At 43.2% G+C, this 23460-nt stretch overlaps 1 protein-coding gene across 1 annotated transcript in view; it reads right to left on the bottom strand.

Annotated features, from left to right (window-relative positions):
• The window catches only part of EDNRA (endothelin receptor type A), a 143614-nt gene that overhangs the window by 106855 nt on the left and 13299 nt on the right, over positions 1–23460 (bottom strand). The window contains exon 2 of the mRNA XM_033940284.1: positions 16250–16721. Within this exon, the coding sequence (XP_033796175.1) occupies positions 16250–16660 (411 nt within the window). The 5' untranslated portion in view covers positions 16661–16721. The remainder of the gene's footprint in view (positions 1–16249; positions 16722–23460) is intronic.

The following is a 23460-nucleotide window of genomic DNA, read 5'->3' as shown; positions in this document are numbered from 1 at the left end:
ATAGAACCAAATCTTTTCCAGAGAAAAGAAAATAGTAAAACTAGAGGGCATAATTTGAGGTTGCAGGGAGGAAGACTCAAGAGCAATGTATGGAAATTCTTTTTCACAGAGAGGGTGGTAGATTCCTGCAATGCCCTCCTGAGGGAAGTGGTGGAGAGGAAAACGGTGATGGAATTTAAAAAAAAAGCATGTGATAAACATAGAGGATCTCTAATTAGACAATGAAGGATGTAAATTAAAGAGCTAAGGCTGGTACTGGACAGACTTACACAGTCTGTGTCCCATATGTGGTGATTTGGTGTAGAATGGGCTGGGGAGAGCTTCAATGGGAACTCCACTAACTTGGAAACTGGCCAGACTTTATGGTAGATATCCTGCAAACGGGACGGTTGGATGGGCTGGAGAGAGCTTGGACGGCAACTTCAGCATTTTCCAGAAATATCAAAGAAGAGACAAGTTAATTTAATCATTAATTTTTATTGGGTATAGCTAATGAGCAGACTGAATGGACCTTCAGGTCTTTATTTGTCATCATTTACTATGTTACCATATATGTTAATGTGAGCAACAAAAGCAATCAAGGCTTTGTTACTGTTTGGATCTTCTTATCCTGGCAAACTTGGATTTTCAGTTCTGACAGAAATTAAATTGAAAAAAAAAAAAAAGAGAATAACTGCAGATGGTGGATGATGAAAAGCTTGTTTGCTTGTTGACTATCGAGCCACGTGTTGAGTTAATTTGCACTCAAAAACAAGTTGATCCATCGCATTGATTAGCATTTCTATTCTATCTACTTTAGTTTCACTGTTGTTACAATTATTCATACATAGCTTAAAGAACTTTAAATAAATAACTCTCAAATTAAATTTTTTGTTGGTTTTGCAATTTTATTAATTTCAGTTTATAATGTGCCGTCAAAAACATTTGCTCCGATTAGTGTGACGGAGCTGAAAAAGTGTGAGAGACACCGAACTAATGTGACTGAAAAAAAGTCTTTTCACTTCCCATAGAAGGAAGCTGCAAAATAATAGGCAAAGCCCTGTACATCAGAGCATGCAAGAAAATGTTATTAAAAAAACACTCAACACTCTTAAAAGTACAAGAGTTTATTTTTAAAGTTCCTAAGAATATACTTGTAGATAATGTTAGGATCTATTATTCAGTTCTCAAGCACTTATGTTTCAGAAAGGATTATATAAAAATGGGCTATTTCTTTCTAAGAAGTAATTAAATGCCATAAGTAAAAGCTCTTGTCTAACAGGCTTATCATTCGACATTCTTCTGTAATTTTTCATATGGTACATGACCACAGATGACTGCTTGTTAGAGGAAAACTAAAGGAACATTTCTTTCAGAGAAAATTCAAAATCTTTTGATTGAGGCGGTATAGAAAAATAAAGTTATGTTATGTTAAGTGGGGGTGAGGCGATTGAGGCTGATATGGGATAATAATGGACATTTATTAAAATCTAATTTGAGTAGGGGGTGTGGTCATTTGTTGGATAACTGTTTATTGTACATTTTTACAAAAAGGGAGTGACTGAGGTCTTTACATGGCTTTTATTGAGACATATTGATAAATAAATAAAGGAAGGAAGGAAGGAAGGGCAGGTGATAAAATACTTTCAGATACTGGAATGATATTGTTTAATATCCTGTCTGTGATTGTGAGAGTCTATAGAATGTTACTACTACCCCTGCTGGATACTCCTTCATATTGCCAGAGCCACCTTGACTTGCATAGCTCCTCCCTAAGGGGAAGTGACATAGGAAGGGTGGAGTCAGGAAGTATAAAAGCCAGGGACAGAGCTGGATTAAAGAAGGCCCAGGAAGAGGAAGGGAGCAGTGTCCCCCCCCCCTCCCGTATACACCTCGACTATAACAGCTAGATATTCTGCTTGGCTGAGGTAAGCTAAATTCTTTTACTGAATACTTGTGAGCCTTGTTCTGAGGTCTGGTGGGGGCCAGATCATGTTATCTGACTGAAGAAGGACTTTTGCAAGACTGTGTTTGGGGCATGGCAGTTACAAGCCATGGACCGTGCCTTGGGTTTTGTTGGCCATAGGCCTATCTCAGGACTTTTGCTTTTTGAACAAAGAGACTGTCCCTGTGAAGTAATAGGACTCGGGGGTTTTGAGTTAATAAAAAGTTTTACTTTACTATCCATGCATATGTGTCTGTCCATGTTTGCACAGGCCAGACCCAACTCTTTCTTGTGCTATTACATACTATAAGGTATATAATCCTAGGGGTCTGCCCTATCTGCATTATGGTTGCGTATGACATGCAGAAGGCAGCCCCAGTATACCATTGGGATTCTGTAGTTTGTTTTGATTAATCTGACTTACAACAGCACCGGGTGAGCAAACACCGGATCCCTGGGGTGATAGGGGAATAACATGGGGATGATAAGAGAAATGCTGGATCACAGAGGGGGGGGGGGGAGAAAAGGGAAGGAAAGATGCTAGACCTCCAGGGGAGGAAATAGAAGAGGATGATAAAGATGCCAGATGACTGGAAGAAGGAAAGGGAAGGAGAGAGATGTCAGACCAGGGAAAGGAAGGATGAGGGAACGATTGCAGACTAAGGCAGGGGGAGGGGAAGGGAAAGACAGAGAGATGCCAGATCACAAAGTGGGGAAGAAGAAAAGGAAAGAGGGGAGAGAGGTGCCAGACTGTGGGAAAGAGAGGATAAAGATCCCATACCATAGGAGGGAGAAAGGGGAAAGACAGATATCAGACCATTGGACAGGGAAAGAGAGGGAAGACATGGTGCATAAGGATGGGAGGGGTGAGGAAGGGAAGAGAGATGGAAGAAATGCTGTTTATGAATAGATGGGAATAGGGGAGAAGAAAGAGGGAGGAGATGGCACACATGGATGATGGGGAAGGGCAGAGAGAGGGAGGAGATAATATGCATGAATAGATGGGAAGGGAAGACATGGAAAAGTAGATAGATCTGAGGAGGAAACAGAAAAATGGAAGAAAGTTGAATATTAAAAGTTAATGCCACAGATGGATGTAGATTTATTCCAAAACAAACAAGGGGTATAGCGGAGGGTAAAACCCACCAGGAACAGAGAATCACTTCAAATTACTTTATAAATCCCAAGTATAAAGCTTATGTGTGCTCATAAATCAATGATTCACAGGCGCCATGCGGTAAAAGAAAACTTTCACCACTGGTGCAATTCACAAATTGATCACAACACACAAAAAAAAGTCAAAAGTCAAAAGTTGTTTGTGTTAAATTTGGATAACTGACATAGATTTATGCTGGGGTTTTCTGTGCTGTGAAGCCTTTTGGCGCCCTTACGTTGCTTTACGTCAGCTGCTATTAGTATCAGTACGGTGGCGCCTTTTTTGCCATTAAGAATTGGTGGAGGAGTTAGCTTTTTAGAAACGCCCTCTACCATTTTTTGGGCGAGTGCCCTCTGTTTAGCCAGGATCTATTTTGTGATATTAGCAAATTAATACTTTTTAAATTGTCGGTTGAAGTGTTCTAAATAAATTTAAAACCTTTTACATTTATGTTTTCAGAGACAACACCACTCTGTGGGTTTTTGATTTTAAAATCCAGTTCCCTGACTAAGATAAGTCTTTTGTTTAAAAGTTCATAGTGGCATAAGGTACATTAGATAGATACGTTAGATAGGTTACATAAGGCATAAGATGGCATAGTGGCATAAGATACATTAGATAGATACGTTAGATAGGTTACATAAGGCATAAGATGGCATAGTGGCATAAGGTACATTAGATAGATACGTTAGATAGGTTACATAAGGCATAAGATGGCATAGTGGCATAAGATACATTAGATAGATACGTTAGATAGGTTACATAAGGCATAAGATGGCATAGTGGCATAAGATACATTAGATAGATACGTTAGATAGGTTACATAAGGCATAAGATGGCATAGTGGCATAAGGTACATTAGATAGATACGTTAGATAGGTTACATAAGGCATAAGATGGCATAGTGGCATAAGATACATTAGATAGATTGTGAGCCCGCTGGTACAGAGAGGGAAAACTGCTTGAGTACCCGAATAAATGCATGTAAAACCGTTCTGAGCTCCCCTGGGAGAATGGTATAGAAAATTTAATAAATAAATAAGAACAGTTTTTGACTGCTGTGGGCAGCCAAGAAAAGCATATTTACACTACTGAAATATATGGTGAGGCAATATTCTTGGGGCTTCGGCCCCTTATTTTTGCCTCTGTGTCTCTGAGCATATTTTTATCATGTTTAAGAAACGATTGTGAAATGTGTATAGAAGAAAGTTTGATAGTCTGAAGGAGCAATTTTTTGTTTTCCTCAATATATTCACTTTAATCACTCTAGCGTCTTTTTTTCAAAAATTTTTAAAGGTTTGCTCTAGCAGTCTGGAAGCTGTCAGCCTTGAGGATCTCAGGTAAACTAAACTAAACTAAAACTTAATTTTGTCTACCGGATTTTCAACCAAAAAGGAGCTTGACTCGGTTAATAGTAATTTAAAAAGATACAAAAAAAGATGGAAAGAAAGAACAAAGTAAAAAATATATATTGTGACAGTGAAGCCCCTGTTACAGGTTCAAAATCTGCTTTAAACCCTGCCACTATAGAAAATGTGCCTATTCTTAAGCCAAGGATGCTGCCCATTAACTCTGTTACCAGTGCTAAGATCAGACAGGTAGGGCAGAACAGAGCAGGGATGGCACAAAAGAACAGAATACCTGTTCCAAGCCACTATAATCCCTTTTATAAACCATCTGTTAATTCTCCAGTAAAACCTCTGGTCATGCAATCTGACACAGCAAGGGTTAAGGAAAGGGGTGGAGCTGACAGGCAGAATGAGATTAGAGCACCAGTGAAAGTTCCACAGCAGGATAAATCAAAGCCAGCTGAGAACACACAGAGGCAATCAGGAACCTGGAGGGAAGGACGTTCTTTACAGAACAAGGAACTGAAGGCTAGAAGCTCTGTCTTACTGCCTTCTGCTAAGAAACCTCCTGTCCCACAGCACTGCCATGCTGACAGAACTTTGTTTTCTAAGCAGAGGCTAAAAGGAAGGGAAAAGCTCCATGAGCAGGGCTGGCCTAATGCTGCTCCAGAGGATAGCTTGTACCCAGCTTCAGAAAGTGAGGAATCTCCTATGAAGGTAGAGGGAGATATCTCCGATGGGAATGAAATGGACTGCAGCCCAGAAGCCTTAGACTATATGTCTAAATGCAGCATGAGTCAGTAAGGTACTGTGTGGGGGAAGGGAATGAAAGTTTGTTCTGTAACAATGGTCTAAAGTACTTAAAAGAAACATTCCGTCCTTATGAGGGACTATTTAATGAATGAGAATTTGATGTGTGAATGTGAAGATTGGTTAGCAACAGAAATTAAACCAAAGCATGATGAGTGGGGATGGGTTAATGTAACTAATGTTAGAAGGAGAAATAAAGCCCTGAGTTGTTTCAGTGACCTGACATTGCACATCCCGGAGAGTGGGAACTTTTGGGAGGGGAATCTTAGACCATTAAAACAAGAGTGGATGGTTCCCAGCCCACTGCCCAGAAATAGGGATATTTATACTTCAGGCAGTCAGGTGGGGGAAACTTCCTGAAGAAACACAGTGGACTCAATACCATAATTGTGCCAAGCCTAAAAAGAGTGGCGCTAAACTCTTGTATATAAGTTCTTGAAACCATAATACTCCCAGAACTGTACAAAGCATGGCAGCAGAACTATGAGAAAGAAATCCTGTTTAAAGGGAAATGTTTTGGCGGTTTTTTTTTTTCTTTCCTGATTGAAGCAAGGACTTGCTGTAAAAGAGAACTTTTGTTTGTGATCTTTTCCAAGCATCATCAGCTGGTGAGGATGTATTAGAACCAGTACAATTGAACTGGATAATAAAACTTGGAACTGGCAATTATTGGTGGAAGATTTTTTTTTCCTCCTTTTCTGTTTCTCTGCTGTGCTTATTCCAGTGTGGTCCTCCAAAGAGCACTAATACTTGCGCCTGTGGCAGGAGCTGGGTTGCCAGCATTAGTCTTACCCCTGGCCCCGTCACAATATATATTAATGCGGATGGTTTCCAAAATGTTTAGTAAACAAAATAGTTTTTAAAGTTTTATGAAAAAATTGAAAAGGACCAGAGCCCCTTAAGATAAGAGGAATTTAATTTCATAGTTGTGTTAATTTGAAGACAAAAGATTGAGTTTCTTGATTCCTTTTATTCCCTTTATTGAAGGAAAGGAAAGTTTGAGTTCTATAAGCATTCCAAGATAGAGCGACAAGAGGAGTAAAAATACCATATAGGATTTTGAAAGTGATACATGCATATTTGAATTGGATCCTGAGGAAGCCAGTGAAGGTTTTGAAGTAGAGGAGAGACATGATCAAATTTACTTTTTCCAAAGATTAATTTCGCAACAGTATTCTGTATCAGTTGGAATCTTTGAAGGCAGGTCTTAGTTAAAGCTAGATAGACTGCATTGCAGTAATCTAACCGGGTTAATATGATGGATTGGACCAGAACAGAAAAGTGCTGTTGATGGAAAAGAGCTCTGACCTTCCTCAACATTTGAAGGCTAAAAAAGCACTTCTTAACAAGAGAGTTTATTTGATCCTAAAAAGTAAGCAAGGAGTCTATGAGAACTCCCAGTATCTTGGAAGGAAATTCAATGTAGTTGTAATATCTTATAATATTTCTTTTCAATATATGATACCGCGTAATATTTATTCACAGGTTCTGTGGCTCATAAACGTTTGCTGCTCGGCTTTTTGAAAGAGCTATTGCGAAACACAAAGCTGGGTTTCAGATCTGCAAAGCTAAGTGTTTTCAATTTACCTTTTTTTTTTAAAACTTTGTTACTTTTGAGAGATTCAACTCTGTGTGACAATGTTGCCATTTATATGTGTTAACATGTCTATGTGCTCTGATTAAACTGTGAATTGCACCAGTAGTGAAAGAGGAGGGCGACGAAAATGATAGGAGGCTTGCGCCAGAAGACGTATGAGGAGAGACTGGAAGCCCTGAATATGTATACCCTAGAGGAAAGGAGAGACAGGGGAGATATGATTCAGACGTTCAAATACTTGAAGGGTATTAACGTAGAACAAAATCTTTTCCAGAGAAAGGAAAATGGTAAAACCAGAGGACATAATTTGAGGTTGAGGGATGGTAGATTCAGGGGCAATGTTAGGAAATTCTACTTTACGGAGAGGGTAGTGGATGCCTGGAATGCGCTCCCGAGAGAGGTGGTGGAGAGTAAAACTGTGACTGAGTTCAAAGAAGCGTGGGATGAACACAGAAGATTTAGAATCAGAAAATAATATTAAAGATTGAACTAGGCCAGTTACTGGGCAGACTTGTACGGTCTGTGTCTGTGTATGGCCGTTTGGAGGAGGATGGGCAGGGGAGGGTGTAGATGAGCTGGAGTAAGTCTTAACAGAGATTTCGGCAGTTGGAACCCAAGCACAGTACCGGGAAAAGCTTTGGATTCTTGCCCAGAAATAGCTAAGAAGAAAAGAAAAAAAAAAAAAAAAATTTAAATTGAATCAGGTTGGACAGACTGGATGGACCATTCGGGTCTTTATCTGCCGTCATCTACTATGTTACTATGTTACCGCATGGCGCCTGTGAATCATTGATTTATGAGCACACATAAGCTGTATAGTTGGGATTTATAAAGTGATTTGAAGTGATTCTCTGTTCCTGGTGGGTTTTGGAGTGAAAGATGGATGTAGGGCAGAAAGCGAAGGCGAGAAAAACAGCAAATGGATAAGTAGGCCCTAGAAACGGAATTAAGAGCACAGACAAAAGGAAATGCAGCTAAAGACTGGGAAAAGTTGAGTAGAAAAATAAAAATCACCAGACAACAAAGGTAGGAAAAGTGATTTTATTTTCAATTTAGTGATTGAAATGTCGGTTTTCAGAATTTACATCTGCTGTCTATATTTTGCACTGTTCAGGAAGATATGTATTTCTGTTTCTCTGTCTAGCATCATAGGGACTCTTTTATGTGTATTTGTGGTCCTGTATTTGCATAGGATTTATCTTGTTCTGCACATGTGACCAAGGCCAGGTGTTCTAGTAGGAATGAATGTCAAGAAGCATTATTGGTGTCATGGCCCCAAGTAGGAAGATATTTGTCGGCAGTTTGTCCAGGTGTTGGAAGGCCCGAGCTCAGGGCCACATCTGGAGGGCCTCTGTGCATGTGCAGATGTCGAAGGGATGACATCACTTGCAAGCGCGCATGGGTGTGATGTCATCACATTGATATCCACGCATGCACAGAGGCCCTCTAGATGCGGGCTGGAGCTCGGGGAAGGAAACACAAGGTTCATGTAGGGGCAGGGCGGGACTGTGGGTGGAATGGGGCAGGACCATGGGCACAATGGGGCGGGGCTGGGGGGCGGAATGAGGTTGGGCCACTTTTTTCATTTTTTTAGAGGAAATCTGCTAACCCTACTAGGCTCTGCATTAACTCTTGGTGAGCCACTTCAGATCCCACCCTCTTCCCTCAGCTCAGGGCCACTTTGCTTCCCCGCCAAGCTGAACCAATCTTCTAGTTGCTCACTCAAGACTCTCACCCCACAGGCAGATAGCACCTCCAGGAGTCTCTCTCAGGAGCTCTGGCAGGAGATCAGGATAACCAAAAGCCCTGCTTCTGCTCCTCATCTCCCTTTTACCTACTCCTCCTCCCCGCCCACTCAGGTCTGGGTCCTCCAACTCCTCCCACTTTAGCTCATCTGCATACCTACTCAGTGACTCCATGAAGAATCTCCAGCCTCCTGCTTGGTAGCAGAGGCATTCTTCAAGGGGTGTCAAACAAGTCACCTAAAGCTAGACACTCATTTCACACTGCTCTCAGTGATTACAAAGACTTTGCTATTATTAAGCATTAATTTTTGCAACTGACATGCAGTAACTACAAATCGGGTCCAGGAGTCGTTAGCCATTGCCTTCTGAGGCATGGAGGGGTTAAGTACTTGCCCAACTTTTCTTTCCAGCTGCTGTTTAAAATTGCTGTTGAATCGGTGTTTAGCTCCCCCAATCTCCAACATGCATGACTATAATTAGATTGTAAGCTCTTTTGAGCAGGGACCGTCTCTAGTGTGTTTGATGTACAGTACTGTGTTTATCTGGTAATACTATAGAAATAATAAAGTGGCGTAGACTTCAATCATATCTCCCCCCCCCAGCCGTTTCTTTTCCAAGCTTTTCTCATACGACAGGAGTTCCTTCCCCTTTTTCATCTTGGTCGCTCTTCCTTCAACCTTGTCTAATTCTGCTATATCTTAATCTATATATATAAAATCGGAGGTATGTATGTGTGTGTGTGTATGTGTATGTGCTGCGATCACGCAAAAACGGCTTGACCGATTTGAACGAAACTTGGTATGCAGATCCCTCACTACCTGGGATGATATGTTCTGGGGGTCTCGCGGCCCACCTTCACACGTGGGCGGAGCTACAAACAGAAAATCAGATTTCACCCATTCATGTCAATGGAAAAAATGTAAAAAGCTGCCAACGCAAAAACGGCTTGCCCGATTTGAACGAAACTTGGTATAAAGATCCCTCACTACCTGGGGTGATATGTTCTGGGGGTCTCGTGGCCCACCTGCACACGTGGGCGGAGCTACAAACAGAACATCAGATTTCACCCATTCATGTCAATGGAAAAAAAGTAAAAAGCTGCCATTTCTCACAGTAATTCAAAAACGGCTTGACCGATTTGAACGAAACTTGGTATGCAGATCCCTCACTACCTGGGGTGATATGTTCTGGGGGTCTCTTCACCCAAGAATTTATATGTTCAAAAAAATGTAAACAGCTGCCATTCTCACAGTAAATCAAAAACGGCTTGACCAATTTGAACGAAACTTGGTATGCAGATCCCTCACTACCTGGGGTGATATGTTCTGGGGGTTTCGCGGCCCACCTGCACATGTGGGCGGAGCTACAAACAGAAAATCAGATTTCACCCATTCATGTCAATGGAAAAAATGTAAACAGCTGCCATTCTCACAGTAAATCAAAAACGGCTTGACCGATTTGAACGAAACTTGGTATGCAGATCCCTCACTACCTGGGGTGATATGTTCTGGGGGTCTCTTCACCCAAGAATTTATATGTTCAAAAAAATGTAAACAGCTGCCATTCTCACAGTAAATCAAAAACGGCTTGACCAATTTGAACGAAACTTGGTATGCAGATTTCTCACTACCTGGGGTGATATGTTCTGGGGGTCTCTTCACCCAAGAATTTATATGTTCTTGCTCCTGGAGGTGAAACTAAAAATGTTGTTTATAATCAAGTTTTGTGTTAGTTGTATTATATTCATTTTGTCAAATATTTCACATTATAATTTGAATATTGTACTTTTTATAAAGCTGTAAACAAATAATTTCATTCACCACTATAAAGTATCTTTATTTGAATCCATTTACAGTGTTATTGCTATAATTTAATACCCGTGCAACGCCGGGGCATCAGCTAGGTTGCTATATATAGAATGGGGGTGGGGGAGGGGTGCATTAGGGCTTAATGCCTTTTAGTAAAGATGAAGCCCCATTTCAGGTAATGTCCCAACAGTGCAACACAAAAAACCAACATTCGAAAGACTGACACATTATCACAGGCTCCGACAACATGAGAAGTCATTTTCTGCTCTGCTACGGCGTTGCATCGTTATACTTTGGTGCTGTGCACGGTTAGGGAAACATTTCACCCCAGCTAACTTGTTCAATCTGTCATACCGGAGCTAGGAAATTTTATCTAAACACAGTAATTTGAGTTTCTGCCATGAATAAATCAAAATGTGGAACAATCTATTCTGTTGATGTTTAAAAAGACATTAAGACATGAATTAATGAATATGGAGAATAGCCGTTGAATAACCATCGAGCTATTCAGACTTAACAGAGAGCTCATTTCTCCATTGGTGCCGAGTTAAATGAGGTTAAAGAATTTTTCCTGAGAGCCACTTGGACTCCGCCTTTCTTTTCTTTTAAAGGCAAATTAGGTTCATTTGGCAGACCAATATCCTGAGTTCACGGGATCACTGTTCCACAAGCCAATTTAATCATTTCAGAACGAGAGTGCTTACTGTCTATATTTTCTTGGTAACTATAGTGACCACAGAGGGGTTATAGTGACCTATCGCTTGCATTCAATATGGTTAAGTGAAAAGGATCTACAAAACATTCACATGACTATGACTGAATTTTAAACATGTGTTAACCTGCTGTTGTTTAAAACTGATCTATCATGCATAAATATTTGAGCAAATGACACTCTAAGCCAGGCTGTGGACCGGTGCCGGTCCGCAGAAATTTCCTGCCGGTCCACAGAACCGGCATGTGCATCGGGCCCAAGAAAGTGTTCTTCAGCCGCCGGTCCACGGTGCGATCGATGCGGCGTTGTCTTCAGGACGGCTCCCTCTTCCCCCTACCGTTGTTGTCTCCCTCCCTCCATGCTGTGCCTTGCCTTCTGGCCTGCTCCCGCCTAGCCGTTTTATGCCGCACCCTGGTGTTATCTTCAGGCCGGCTCCCTCTTCCTCAGTGCTGCAGTGCACAAAGCCGTGGGCAAAGGCTCCTAAGCGTGTCCTGCGCCTGAACTGGAAGCCTTCTCTCCGACGTCGCAACATCAGAGGGAAGGCTTCCAGATGAGGCGCGGGACGCTGCCCACGGCTTTGTGCGCTGCAGCACTGAGGAAGAGGGAGCCGGCCCGAAGATAACACCAGGGTGCGGCATAAAACGGCTAGGCGGGAGCAGGCCAGAAGGTAAGGCACAGCATGGAGGGAGGGAGACAACAACGGTAGGGGGAATGATTTTATTTTTGAATTTAGTGATTGATTGACATCTGCTGTATGTTCAGGAAGAAATGCATTTGTGACATGCATCTTAGGGTTTGTTTGTATATATTAGTACTTTTAGTTTTTGGTCCCGTATTTGCATGGGGTTATCTGTGTTCTGGTAGGAATGAATATTGAGAAGCATACAGTGTGCTTTGTGTAGTTTAATTTTGTGGTTAACCATTATGTGTTGTTAATACGATTATATTGTGTGTATATTGTGGGCACAAGAAGAAGTGACATGTTTTCTGTTATGGCTCCTAAACTGTGGAATTCATTGCCACATTATATCAGAAATGAAAAAGATCATACCTCTTTTAAAAAACTTTTGAAAACTTTTTTGTTTCAAGATGCTTTTAATACTTAATATTTTTATTTCGGACTCTCCATACTTTGTTTCAGAAATCAACTCTTTTCCCTCCCTCTCGTTTTTTTCCCTTTTATGTATTTTTCAATATAGAATGAATTGTAACTTCCCCCCCCCTTTCCTTCTATGACCATGTCTGCCTTTAATCTGACTGCAAGAAAAATTGTTAGTTGTTATATTTATTATGTACGTTGTCTTTTGTACCCTATTATTTGTTTGACCACTAACTAGTGGCTTTTTAAGTTGTTCATCGCTTAGAAAGTTTGTATAAGCGATTCATCAAATGGTAATAAAACTTGAAACTTGTATAAATGAAAAATGAATGGGAAAAATGGTGTTACAATTAGTACTATTATGGGGGTGGGGGTCTGAGGCGGAGACTGGGTGGAGATGGGTGGGGTCTGGCCCGCGACTTATCCCATTGTTCTTCAACTGCTGGTCTGCGGACTGGTGCCGGTCCACAAAATAATTATTTTATTTCCTCCAGTTTATAGGTATCAAAAGATTGAAGAACACTGCTCTAAGCTACGTATACAGTTTGGTCAGTAGTAGGAGGGGACGCTGAAAAGTTCTCAACCTAACCAACCAACTTTCGAAATTCTGAGCATTATTTTGCCACTGTAGCTGAAAAAAGTGTTCTCTTATTTCGTTAAGTGCTAATTTGCAGAAATGAAATTCTGTTTTGACATTACCTGGACAGAACCTTTAAGTTCCAAGCGAACAGACAGCAAGTTTGGCTGAAAAACTACATAAACGAACCCAATCTGACATACAGTGCATTCCGAAAAGCGATCAAAACCGCCCTCTTCGCCAAATTAATTGACTAAAACTGTCCCCTCCCCCACTAGGACTTCCCCGCTGTAAACGCCTTTTCTCTCTCTCAAGAAGCTCCTTTCATGTATTCAGGTATTCTCTACCCATAGAACTCCACTTAATATGTTAGTACCAAAGCATTCAGGTACTCACTATCCATAGAACTCCAATTAATACGTAAGTTTCCCTTTTAGATTATTGTTTAATATTTAGACTCATTGTATGGTATTGTACTTAGACTTACTGTATTGTATTGTATTTAGACTCATAGTAATGTATTGTATTGTATTGTATTGAGACTCATTGTTCGGTATTGTAAGTAGACTTATTGTATTGTATTAAGACCTTTTGTTATTCGCTGAATGTCCAGCCTTCTTACAATGTAAACCGCCTAGAAGTCGCCTGACTATGGCGGTATAGAAAAATAAAGTTATTATTATTATTATTTCAGATCATTGATTGAACCATATCCTCATCATTCTCTTGTTGGTTGGGCTGAAAACCTTTCAGCACCCCCTCCTAGTGTGAAGAGTTTCAGTCTCTGGTAACCAGAGCGGAGATTGTGATGTCATCATGCCTCATTCCACCAATAAGAGCCAACCTCATCAGTGATGGCGCAATGGCTTGATCGTCCTATACTTGGCTCACTTTTATTACATACGAGGGGGTGCTGAAAAGTTCTCGGTCCAGCCAACCGACTTCCTACATTCTGAGCATTATTTTGCCACTGTGGCTGAAAAGAGAGTTAGCTTATTTTGTTAAGTGCCAATCTGGAGAAACAAAATTCTGTGTTTTGACGTGTTTCAGATCATTGAACCATATCCATGCCATTCTCTTCTTGGTTGGGCTGAGAATGTTTCAGCATCCCCTCATATGGACAACTAGGAAAGAGCAAAGCTTTTAACAAGAAAGAAAAGAATGTCTGAAAGTGCTTTTTATTTATTTGGGTTTTGGCCTATTCAGCGACTTATCAGAGGACCATGCACCAGATGCTGTCCATAGAAATCTATGATATGCTGACAGATAAGGGCTGTAGGGAACATCCACTCTATCCAAACTTCTTCTCTTTGTACGAGGGGATGCTGAAACGTTCTCAGCCCAACCAAGAAGAGAATGACGTGGATATGATTCAGTCACCCCTCTCCCCTTTTACAAAACGGTGACAGCGGTTTTTAGCGCAGGCCAGTGCTCCATAGGAACTCTATGAGCGTGGGGAGCAGCGCAGAGCATTCTGCACGTTGGCCTGTGCTAAAAAACGCTATCGCAGTTTTCTGAAAGGGAGGGGGAGGTCAATGATCTGAAATACTGTCAAAACACAGAACTTCATTTCTACAAATTGGCACTTAACAGAATACACATGTACTTGTCCTCATGTTTTTTTTAGTAATTTATAGTTTATGGTCACAAAGATCATCTGGTTGTTTTACCTCTATTATTTGTTATCTTTTTACCTTTATTATCATTATATCTGTTTATAATATTGTATTTTTAATATTGTGTTTTATGTTATATCTGTACCTAATAGGACCCCTGATGAAGGTTGTCCGAAACACAGACCGTGTTGGGTCCCCTGTTTGGTAAAAAGGTTTTAATATATAGTTTGGTTGTCACAATAAATTTTGCCTACATCGTTGTACATATCTGCAGTTTTGGCTTGTTTTTTACTTAACGGAATACGACAACACTCTTTTCGGTGACGGGACAAAAGCACGTGAGACCTCAGCGTGCCGACATTGGAGCGCAGACAATTCGGCGCAAGACCCCCAGCGCACCATCAAAAAACTTACTGTTAAAGAGCTCTGACGGGGGCGTGAGGAAAACCCCCCCACTTTACTTCAAAGTCTTCGCACTGCCTTTGAGGGGGGGGGGGGAGTGCAACCCCCTCCATTATAGAAAAAACTTAACTTTTTCCTAAAAAATCAGGAAAAAGTTAAATTTACTCTTTAATGGAGGGTTCCAACCCCCCCAACAGCAGCGCGAACAGTATTAAGTAAACTGGGGGGGGGGTTCCCCAGTTACACCCCGTGTCGGAGCTCTTTAAAAGTAAGTTTTTTGGCGGTGCACTAAGGTCTTGCGCCGAATTGTCTGCGCTCCAATGTCGGCGCGCTGAAGTCTCGCGCGCGAATGACTATGGACCCTCTTTTCAGCTACAGCGGCAAAGCAATGCTCAGAATTTAGGGAATTGGTTGGTTGGGCTGAGAACTTTTCAGCATCCCCTCATGTAAGTCTGTAATTGATCTCTGGTTTCCCAGCCAGGTCCTCGTGGCTAGAATCCTAGTGCCTGAAATCTGTTACTCTTTTTGCCTCATTCACCTCCTCTTGATCGGCTTCCTGTCCCATGTTCCCATCACCCTTTCTGCGAAGAAATATTTTCTAATACAGTCAAACCTCGTTTGCGAGTAACCCAGTTTGCGAGTGTTTTGCAAGACGAGCAAAACACTCAGCAAACTTTTGACTCGCAAACCGAATGTTGACTCGATTTGCGAGCACCCCCCCCCCCCCGATAACTGGCATCGCTCCCCCCCGCTTGCAAAGGCCCCTTCGCTCCAACCAGCATCTCCCCCCACCGCGTGAACCGGTCCCCCCCACCCGAACAACTTAAACTTACCTCCCGCCGTCTGGCACCGGCACGCAGGCACAGATCGTGCCGGTGCCGATGCCTAGAAAATCTTCCGGCTTCTGCCTGCCTTGAGCATGCATCTGCGCATGCTCAAGGATTTCTAATTAATTAGAAATTAGAAATCCTTGAGTATGCGCAGATGCATGCTCAAGGCAGGCAGAAGCCGGAAGATCTTCTAGGCACCGGCACGATCTGTGCCTGCGTGCTGGTGCCGGTGCTAGATGGGGGAGGGGTGTGTATGTGTAAGTTTAAGTTGTTCGGGCGGGGGGGGGCGGTTCACACGGGGGGGGGGTTTCCGGTTGGAGCTAGGGGGCCTTTGCGAGCGGGGGGGGAGCGATGCCGGTTATCGGGGGTGGGGTAGGGGTGGGTGGGAACGTATCAAAGCAAGTTTCCATTATTTTCTATGGGGAAACTCGCTTTGATAAACGAGCATTTTGGATTACGAGCATGCTCCTGGAACAGATTATGCTCGTAATCCAAGGTACCACTGTATATCCCATGCAATTTATCTTCCTCGAGACCCATATTCCTGCAGGCAATAAATTACAAAATTTGCAGACCGTTTTGGCACTTTTGAAAGAGCTAATTGCATTTGACATAGCTTCTTACCTTATAGACATTGATAGGGATATCAATGACGATGTAGATAAGGTCTCCGAGTGCCAGGCTAGCTATCAGTGCATTAGGACCGTTCCGCATACACTTGTTCTGATAAATTATTCTCAGCAGAGTTGCATTCCCGACCAGCCCAACGATGAAAATGGTGCAGGATATCGCCGTGTTAATATATTTGAAAACCTCATTGATTTTGCTCCTCTGCGGACAGAAGCTTGCATTCTTGTGGGAGGGTGAGGTCCTGGTTAAATTGTTTGAAACGACAAACGCAGTTGTGTTCCCGCTGAGAGCGGTGACATCCTCTCCGGTGACACTCAGGTTCGTGAGCTGTCCCTCTAGCGTGCTTCCGAGGGCTATCCCGGCCAACACGGAGAGCAAATAAAACCTCAGACGCAAGGTTCCCATCTTGATAGGCGGTTTAACAAAAATGAAGCGTCGTTTCTTTGTTAACGTATTCTTCGAGTTCCTAAAATACCAGAAAGAAATGTAAATGTGTGCGCACGTATATACGGTATTTATCAGTTCAAAGCCTAATTTTACATAAGTTTTAGGGCTCCTTTTACGAAGTCGCGTTAGTGGCTTTGCCGCACGCAACTTTTTAGCACGCGCTAACCCCCCCCCCCCCCGCGCTAGCCGAGAAACCACCGCCTGCTCAAGAGCGGCTAGCGCGGCCGGCAAATTAGCGCACGCTGTTATGCGCGTTAAACCGCTAACACAGCTTCGCAAAAGGAGCCCTTAGGCAGGAAAAGAGACATCCAAGTTACGTTACATTTGCTTCTTGCATTCCACTAGCACTTACGAGGTATGTAGTTCTAAGTCAGGGATCTGAAAGTCCCTCCTTGAGGGCCGCAATCCAGTCGGGTTTTCAGGATTTCCCCAATGAATATGCATTGAAAGCAGTGCATGCACATAGATCTCAAGCATATTCATTGGAGAAATCCTGAAAACCCGACTGGAATACGGCTCTCGAGGACCGGAGTTCCCTACTCCTGGTCTATTCTGTTCTTTACTGTGACAGGGATCTCAAAGTCCCTCCTTGAGGGCCGCAATCCAGTCGGGTTTTCAGGATTTCCCCAATGAATATGCATTGAAAGCAGTGCATGCACATAGATCTCAAGCATATTCATTGGAGAAATCCTGAAAACCCGACTGGAATACGGCTCTCGAGGACCGGAGTTCCCTACTCCTGGTCTATTCTGTTCTTTACTGTGACAGGGATCTCAAAGTCCCTCCTTGAGGGCCGCAATCCAGTCGGGTTTTCAGGATTTCCCCAATGAATATGCATTGAAAGCAGTGCATGCACATAGATCTCATGCCTATTCATTGGGGAAATCCTGAAAACCCAACTGGATTGCGGCCCTCAAGGAGAGGACTTTGAGACCCCTGTTCTAAGTGGATACAAAAAAATAGAAGCTAGGAAGTTTAAAACTTTTGCCTCATCTTTTGCTTATCAAGCTGCAAAGGCTTAGAATTCATTACCCATTAAATTAAGATTTCTGACTATTTACAGCAGGGGTAGGGAACTCCGGTCCTCGAGAGCCGTATTCCAGTTGGGTTTTCAGGATTTCCCCACTGAATACGCAGTGAAAGCAGTTGCATGCAAATAGATCTCATGCATATTCATTGGGGGAATTCTGAAAACCCGACTGGAATACGGCTCTCAGTTGTCCGCTCTCAAATGTCAGCGCATGTTTGTCTCACGCGGTTTTGTCCCGTCACCATTAGAAATACAGTACTCCCCCGAAATTCGTGGGGGGGGGTTCTGTTCCAGGAACACCCGTGAATTTTGAAAAACCGCGAATGCGGTTTAGGAGCTGATCGAAGGCAGGAGAGGGCAGCTGGGGCGCCGGCGGGTGCTGAAAATCATTCTCGGTATTTTCCAACCGCCTCTTCCTGGTACTAAAGGCAGGCTGCACCAATCAGGAGCTGCTTTGACACACTAGATAGCTCCTGATTGGTGCAGCCTGACTTTAGTACCAGGAAGAGGCGGTTGGAAAATACCGCAAATTACTGAGTCCGTGATTCGCGAACCGCAAAGTCGCGGGGGTTTACTGTATACCCTGCTTTAAGTTTGTGTCAAAGAGCTGCATGTTTTCTGGGAAAGTAACTAAATCAGAAACCGAAGATATAACCTTTTAATAGAAGAACATTGAGAGGCTAAGATTTGTAATATATAGAGACAAACAAGCCAGGATCTGCAGTCAATAAGTGAGAAAGTGATACCAAAGTTTATGACAAAAAAAAAAAAATAAAGTCATAGGCTGTAGTCTGTACCATGGAGAACCAGAACAGCTGTAATTAAAGGAATATGCATTGTCTGCTAGAAATTTTGCTTTGGATTAAGTTATGCAAGAGAGGCTGTATGATAGATGCTAGTATGAAGCCCTTGGGGAAGCATTCACCTGAAGTTTGTGAATAGAGAATGGCACGAGGACAAATTTGTCCCCGCAGGAACTTAATTTCCCCGTCCCATCCCCGTGAGTTTTGTCACGGTTCTTGTCCCTTCCCTATTCCCGTAAGCTCTGCCTTAACCGCACAAGCCTCGAACACTTATGATTTTAAAGTGTTTGAGGCTTGTGCAGATGAAGGCAGAGCTTAGGCATTGGTGGAATGAGGCATTATGATAAGTGTTTGAGGCTTGTGCAGATGAGGACAGAGCTTAGGCATTGGTGGAATGAGGCATTATGACATCACAATCTGAGCTCTAGAATGTTGCTACTTAGGATTTGAAAGTGTTTGAGGCTTGTGCAGATGAGGACGGAGCTTAGGCATTGGTGGAATGAGGCATTATGATAAGTGTTTGAGGCTTGTGCAGATGAGGACAGAGCTTAGGCATTGGTGGAATGAGGCATTATGACATCACAATCTGAGCTCTAGAATGTTGCTACTTATGATTTTAAAGTGTTTGAGGCTTGTGCAGATGAGGAAAGAGCTTGCAGGAATGAGGCAGGGACAGGAAAAGAACTGGCGGGGACGGGACGGAAAAAGGAGTTCCCGCGGGGACGGGGAAAAATCCGTCCACGTGTCATTCTCTAGTTGCGAATAAAGCATACAAACAGTACACCAGCATCCTGCCTCCTCTATGGAAAATGAAAGCGATTGCCAGGAGAGGATTGGGATCAAAACTCAGCCCAGACTGCGAATCCTTTCCTGGGCCCCAATTCTTCCCCCACTCTCTCTCGGTCCTTCCCCCTACCTAACCTTGAAGCGGTGTTCTGTACTGAACATAAGAACATAAGAACATAAGCAATGCCTCTGCTGGGTCAGACCTGAGGTCCATCATGCCCAGCAGTCCGCTCACGCGGCGGCCCAACAGGTCCAGGACCTGTGCAGTAATCCTCTATTTATACCCCTCTATCCCCTTTTCCAGCAGGAAATTGTCCAATCCTTTCTTAAACCCCTGTACTGTACTCTGCCCTATTACTCCCTCTGGAAGCGCATTCCAGGTGTCCACCACTCGTTGGGTAAAGAAGAACTTCCTAGCATTCGTTTTAAATCTGTCCCCTTTCAACTTTTCCAAGTGTCCTCTTGTTCTTTTATTTTTCGAAAGTTTGAAGAATCTGTCCTTCTCTACTCTCTCTATGCCCTTCATGATCTTATAAGTCTCTATCATATCCCCTCTAAGTCTCCTCTTCTCCAGGGAAAAGAGACCCAGTTTCTCCAATCTCTCAGCGTATGAGAGGTTTTCCATCCCTTTTATCAAGCGTGTCGCTCTCCTCTGAACCCTCTCGAGTAACGCCATATCCTTCCTAAGGTACGGAGACCAATATTGGACGCAGTATTCCAGATGCGGGCGCACCATCGCCCGATACAATGGCAGGATAACTTCTTTTGTCCTTGTTGTAATACCCTTCTTGATTATGCCTAGCATTCTATTTGCTTTCTTAGCGGCTGTTGCGCACTGTGCCGTCGGCTTCATTGTCATGTCCACCATTACCCCCAAGTCCCTTTCTTGGTTGCTCTCATTCAATAATATCCCTCCCATCGTATAGTTGTACCTCGGGTTTCTGTTTCCAACATGCAATACTTTACATTTCTCAACGTTGAACTTCATCTGCCATCTCGCCGCCCATTCCCCCAATTTGTTCAAGTCCCTTTGCAATTCTTCGCATTCCTCTTTAGTCCCAGCTCCACTAAATAGTTTTGTATCGTCCGCAAATTTTATTATCTCACACTTCGTGCCTGTTTCTAGATCATTTATGAATATATTAAATAGCAGCGGCCCGAGCACTGAGCCCTGCGGAACACCACTCGTGACCCCCATCCAGTCCGAGTAGTGGCCCTTCACCCCTACCCTCTGTTTCCTACCCGCCAACCAGTTTCTGATCCATCTATGTACGTCTCCGTCCACTCCATGGTTCTTCAGTTTCCGGAGTAGACGTTCGTGAGGCACCTTGTCAAAGGCTTTTTGGAAATCAAGGTATATGATGTCTATGGGGTCTCCTCTGTCCATCCGTTTGTTAATTCCTTCGAAGAAGTGCAATAAGTTCGTTAGGCACGATCTCCCCCTGCAGAAACCATGTTGGGTTGTTTTCAAAAGTTCGTTTCTTTCCAGATGTTCATCGATGTGTTCTTTAATCAGTGCTTCCGTCAGTTTCCCCGGAACCGAAGTCAAACTCACTGGTCTGTAGTTTCCCGGGTCACCTCTTGATCCCTTTTTAAAGATGGGCGTGACATTGGCTATCTTCCAATCCTCCGGGATCATGCCTGTTTTCAAGGATAGGTTGCAAATTTGCTGCAGTAGTTCCGCTATCTCCTCCTTTAATTCCTTCAGAACCCTGGGATGGATTCCGTCCGGACCCGGGGATTTGTCAGTTTTAAGTTTTTCTATCTGCCTGTGTACATCATCAAGGCTCACTTCCATGGATGTTAATTTTTCTGCTTGATTTCCATTGAATATTTGTTCAGGTTCCGGTATGTTGGTTGTGTCTTCGTTTGTAAATACAGACGAAAAGAACATGTTGAGTCTTTCTGCGACTTCTTTCTCCTCCTTCACCGCTCCCTTCCTGTCTCCTTCGTCCAGCGGTCCTACCTCCTCCCTAGCTGGCTGTTTCCCTTTAACATATCTGAAGAACGGTTTGAAATTTCGTGCCTCCCTGGCTAGCCTCTCTTCATACTCTCTTTTGGCTTTTCGAACCACACGGTGACATTCTTTTTGATACTTCCTGTGCTCCTTCTGGTTCCCTTCAGTTTTGTCCTTTTTCCATTCCCTGAATGAATTTTTCTTATTGCCTATCGCTTCCTTCACTATTTTAGTCATCCATACTGGGTCTTTTGTTCGACCCTTTTTGCACCCCTTTCTGAATCTGGGGATGTGCAGATTTTGTGCCTCGCTCACTGTGTCTTTGAAAAAAGACCAGGCATGTTCTACTGTTTGCCATTTTTTGGAAGTGTTCCTAAGTTTCTTCCTTACCATTTCCCTCATTGCTTCATAGTTTCCTTTCCTGAAGTTGAAAGATGTCACTATGGTTCTCTTTCCGTTCGGTATGCCTACTTCAACCTTGAACTTGATCATATTATGATCACTGTTTCCCAACGGTCCCACTACTTCCACTTCCTTTGCAGGTCCCCTTAGTCCATTTAGGATTAAATCCAGAGTGGCATTTCCTCTCGTCGGTTCTCTAACAAGCTGCTCCATGAAGCAATCTTGTATAGCCTCCAGGAATTCTGTCTCCCTAGCGCATCTTGAGCTTCCAAGACTCCAGTCTATCCCAGGATAGTTGAAGTCTCCCATAACAACTGTGTAACCACTTTTGCATTCTCGCTTCATCTCGGCATCCATTTCTTTATCGCTATCTCCGGTTTGCCCGGGTGGACGATAGTATAGGCCCATCTTTATTTCATGCCCTTTCCTACCCGGTATTTTAACCCATAGCGATTCCAGTTTGTTGATCATCTCCGCTGTGTCCATTCTAGTCGATTGTATGCTTTCTTTTACGTATAGGGCTATTCCTCCTCCTTTCTGACCTGACCTATCCCGGCGATAGAGCTTGTACCCCGGCAGTGCTGTATCCCATTTGTTTTCCTCATTCCACCACGTTTCAGAGATTCCAATGATGTCTATGTCCTCTGCATTGGCCATGGCTTCTAGCTCCCCCATTTTGTTTCTTAAACTCCTTGCATTAGTATATATGCAGTTTAGATCCTGGCATTTTGTTGTCTTCATTTCTTTTCCCTGTGCTTCAGTCTTTGGTGTCTTCTCTTTTGCTACAATCTTTCTAACCTCCTCTTCTGGGTTAGTTGACTCCTGTAATTTGTCTCTTGTTTCTTCCCTGCCTTTTTTCCCCTTAGTATCTTCACGGGATACCTTCTTCCGAATCATCGACGCTAGGTCGACTGTCGGCTTTCCCCTTTCTCTTAGTTTAAAGCCTGTTCTATTCCTCTCTTGACGTTGTTTGCTAGAAGTCTTGTTCCCGCCACGCTCAGGTGCAGTCCATCTCTCCTGTAGAGCTTGCTCTTGCCCCAGAACGTTGTCCAGTTCCTCACGAAGTGGAACCCTTCTTCCTCACACCATCTCCTCATCCATGCATTTATTGATTGTAGTTCTTCCTGCCTTTTCACATCTGCCCTCGGTACCGGTAGGATCTCTGAGAATGCTATCTTCTGGGTCCTCATCTTCAGTTTCCTTCCTAGAATCTTGAACTGTTCTATCAGCGTGCCTCTTCTGTAGTCTCTCCTGCTGACATCATTCGTCCCGATGTGGATCATTACTGCGGTCTCTTCCGTCTCTGCTCCTTCCAAGACCTTCTCAATTTTGTCCACGATGTCCTTGGTTCTCGCTCCTGGGAGGCAGGTCACCAGTCGATCCTCTCTTCCTCCTGCTATGTGGCTGTCTACATGCCTCAATATCGAGTCTCCCACCAGGATCGCTGACTTTCCCTTCTTCAATTTTCTTATCGGTCTCAGGTCAATGTCCTCGGTGTGCTTAGCTCTCTCTTCTTCTGGGCATCGACTAGCCAATTCTTCCCCCTCGTGTGGTATTCTTCTGTGGGTGTCTTCTTTGAGGTCATCTGCTTCTTGCTCCCCCTTCCAAGTTGGTGTTGCATCATCTCTCATCTGGAGTTCGTTCTCTTCCACCCTCCTCCTGTATGCTTCCTCAATGAATTCCTCGAGTTCCCTGACTTCCTTCTCGATGTGTTTCTCACTCCTGAAGTCTTCAAATGCCCTGGTAGGGTCCTCCGTGGTGTAAAGTCCTTCTAGCTCCT

This window comes from Geotrypetes seraphini, chromosome 1 (assembly GCF_902459505.1).
Source record: "Geotrypetes seraphini chromosome 1, aGeoSer1.1, whole genome shotgun sequence".
NCBI classification, from domain to species: Eukaryota; Metazoa; Chordata; class Amphibia; order Gymnophiona; family Dermophiidae; genus Geotrypetes; species Geotrypetes seraphini.
The sequence above is the reverse complement of the archived record's forward strand: the minus strand, read 5'-3'. Positions and strand labels throughout refer to the sequence as shown.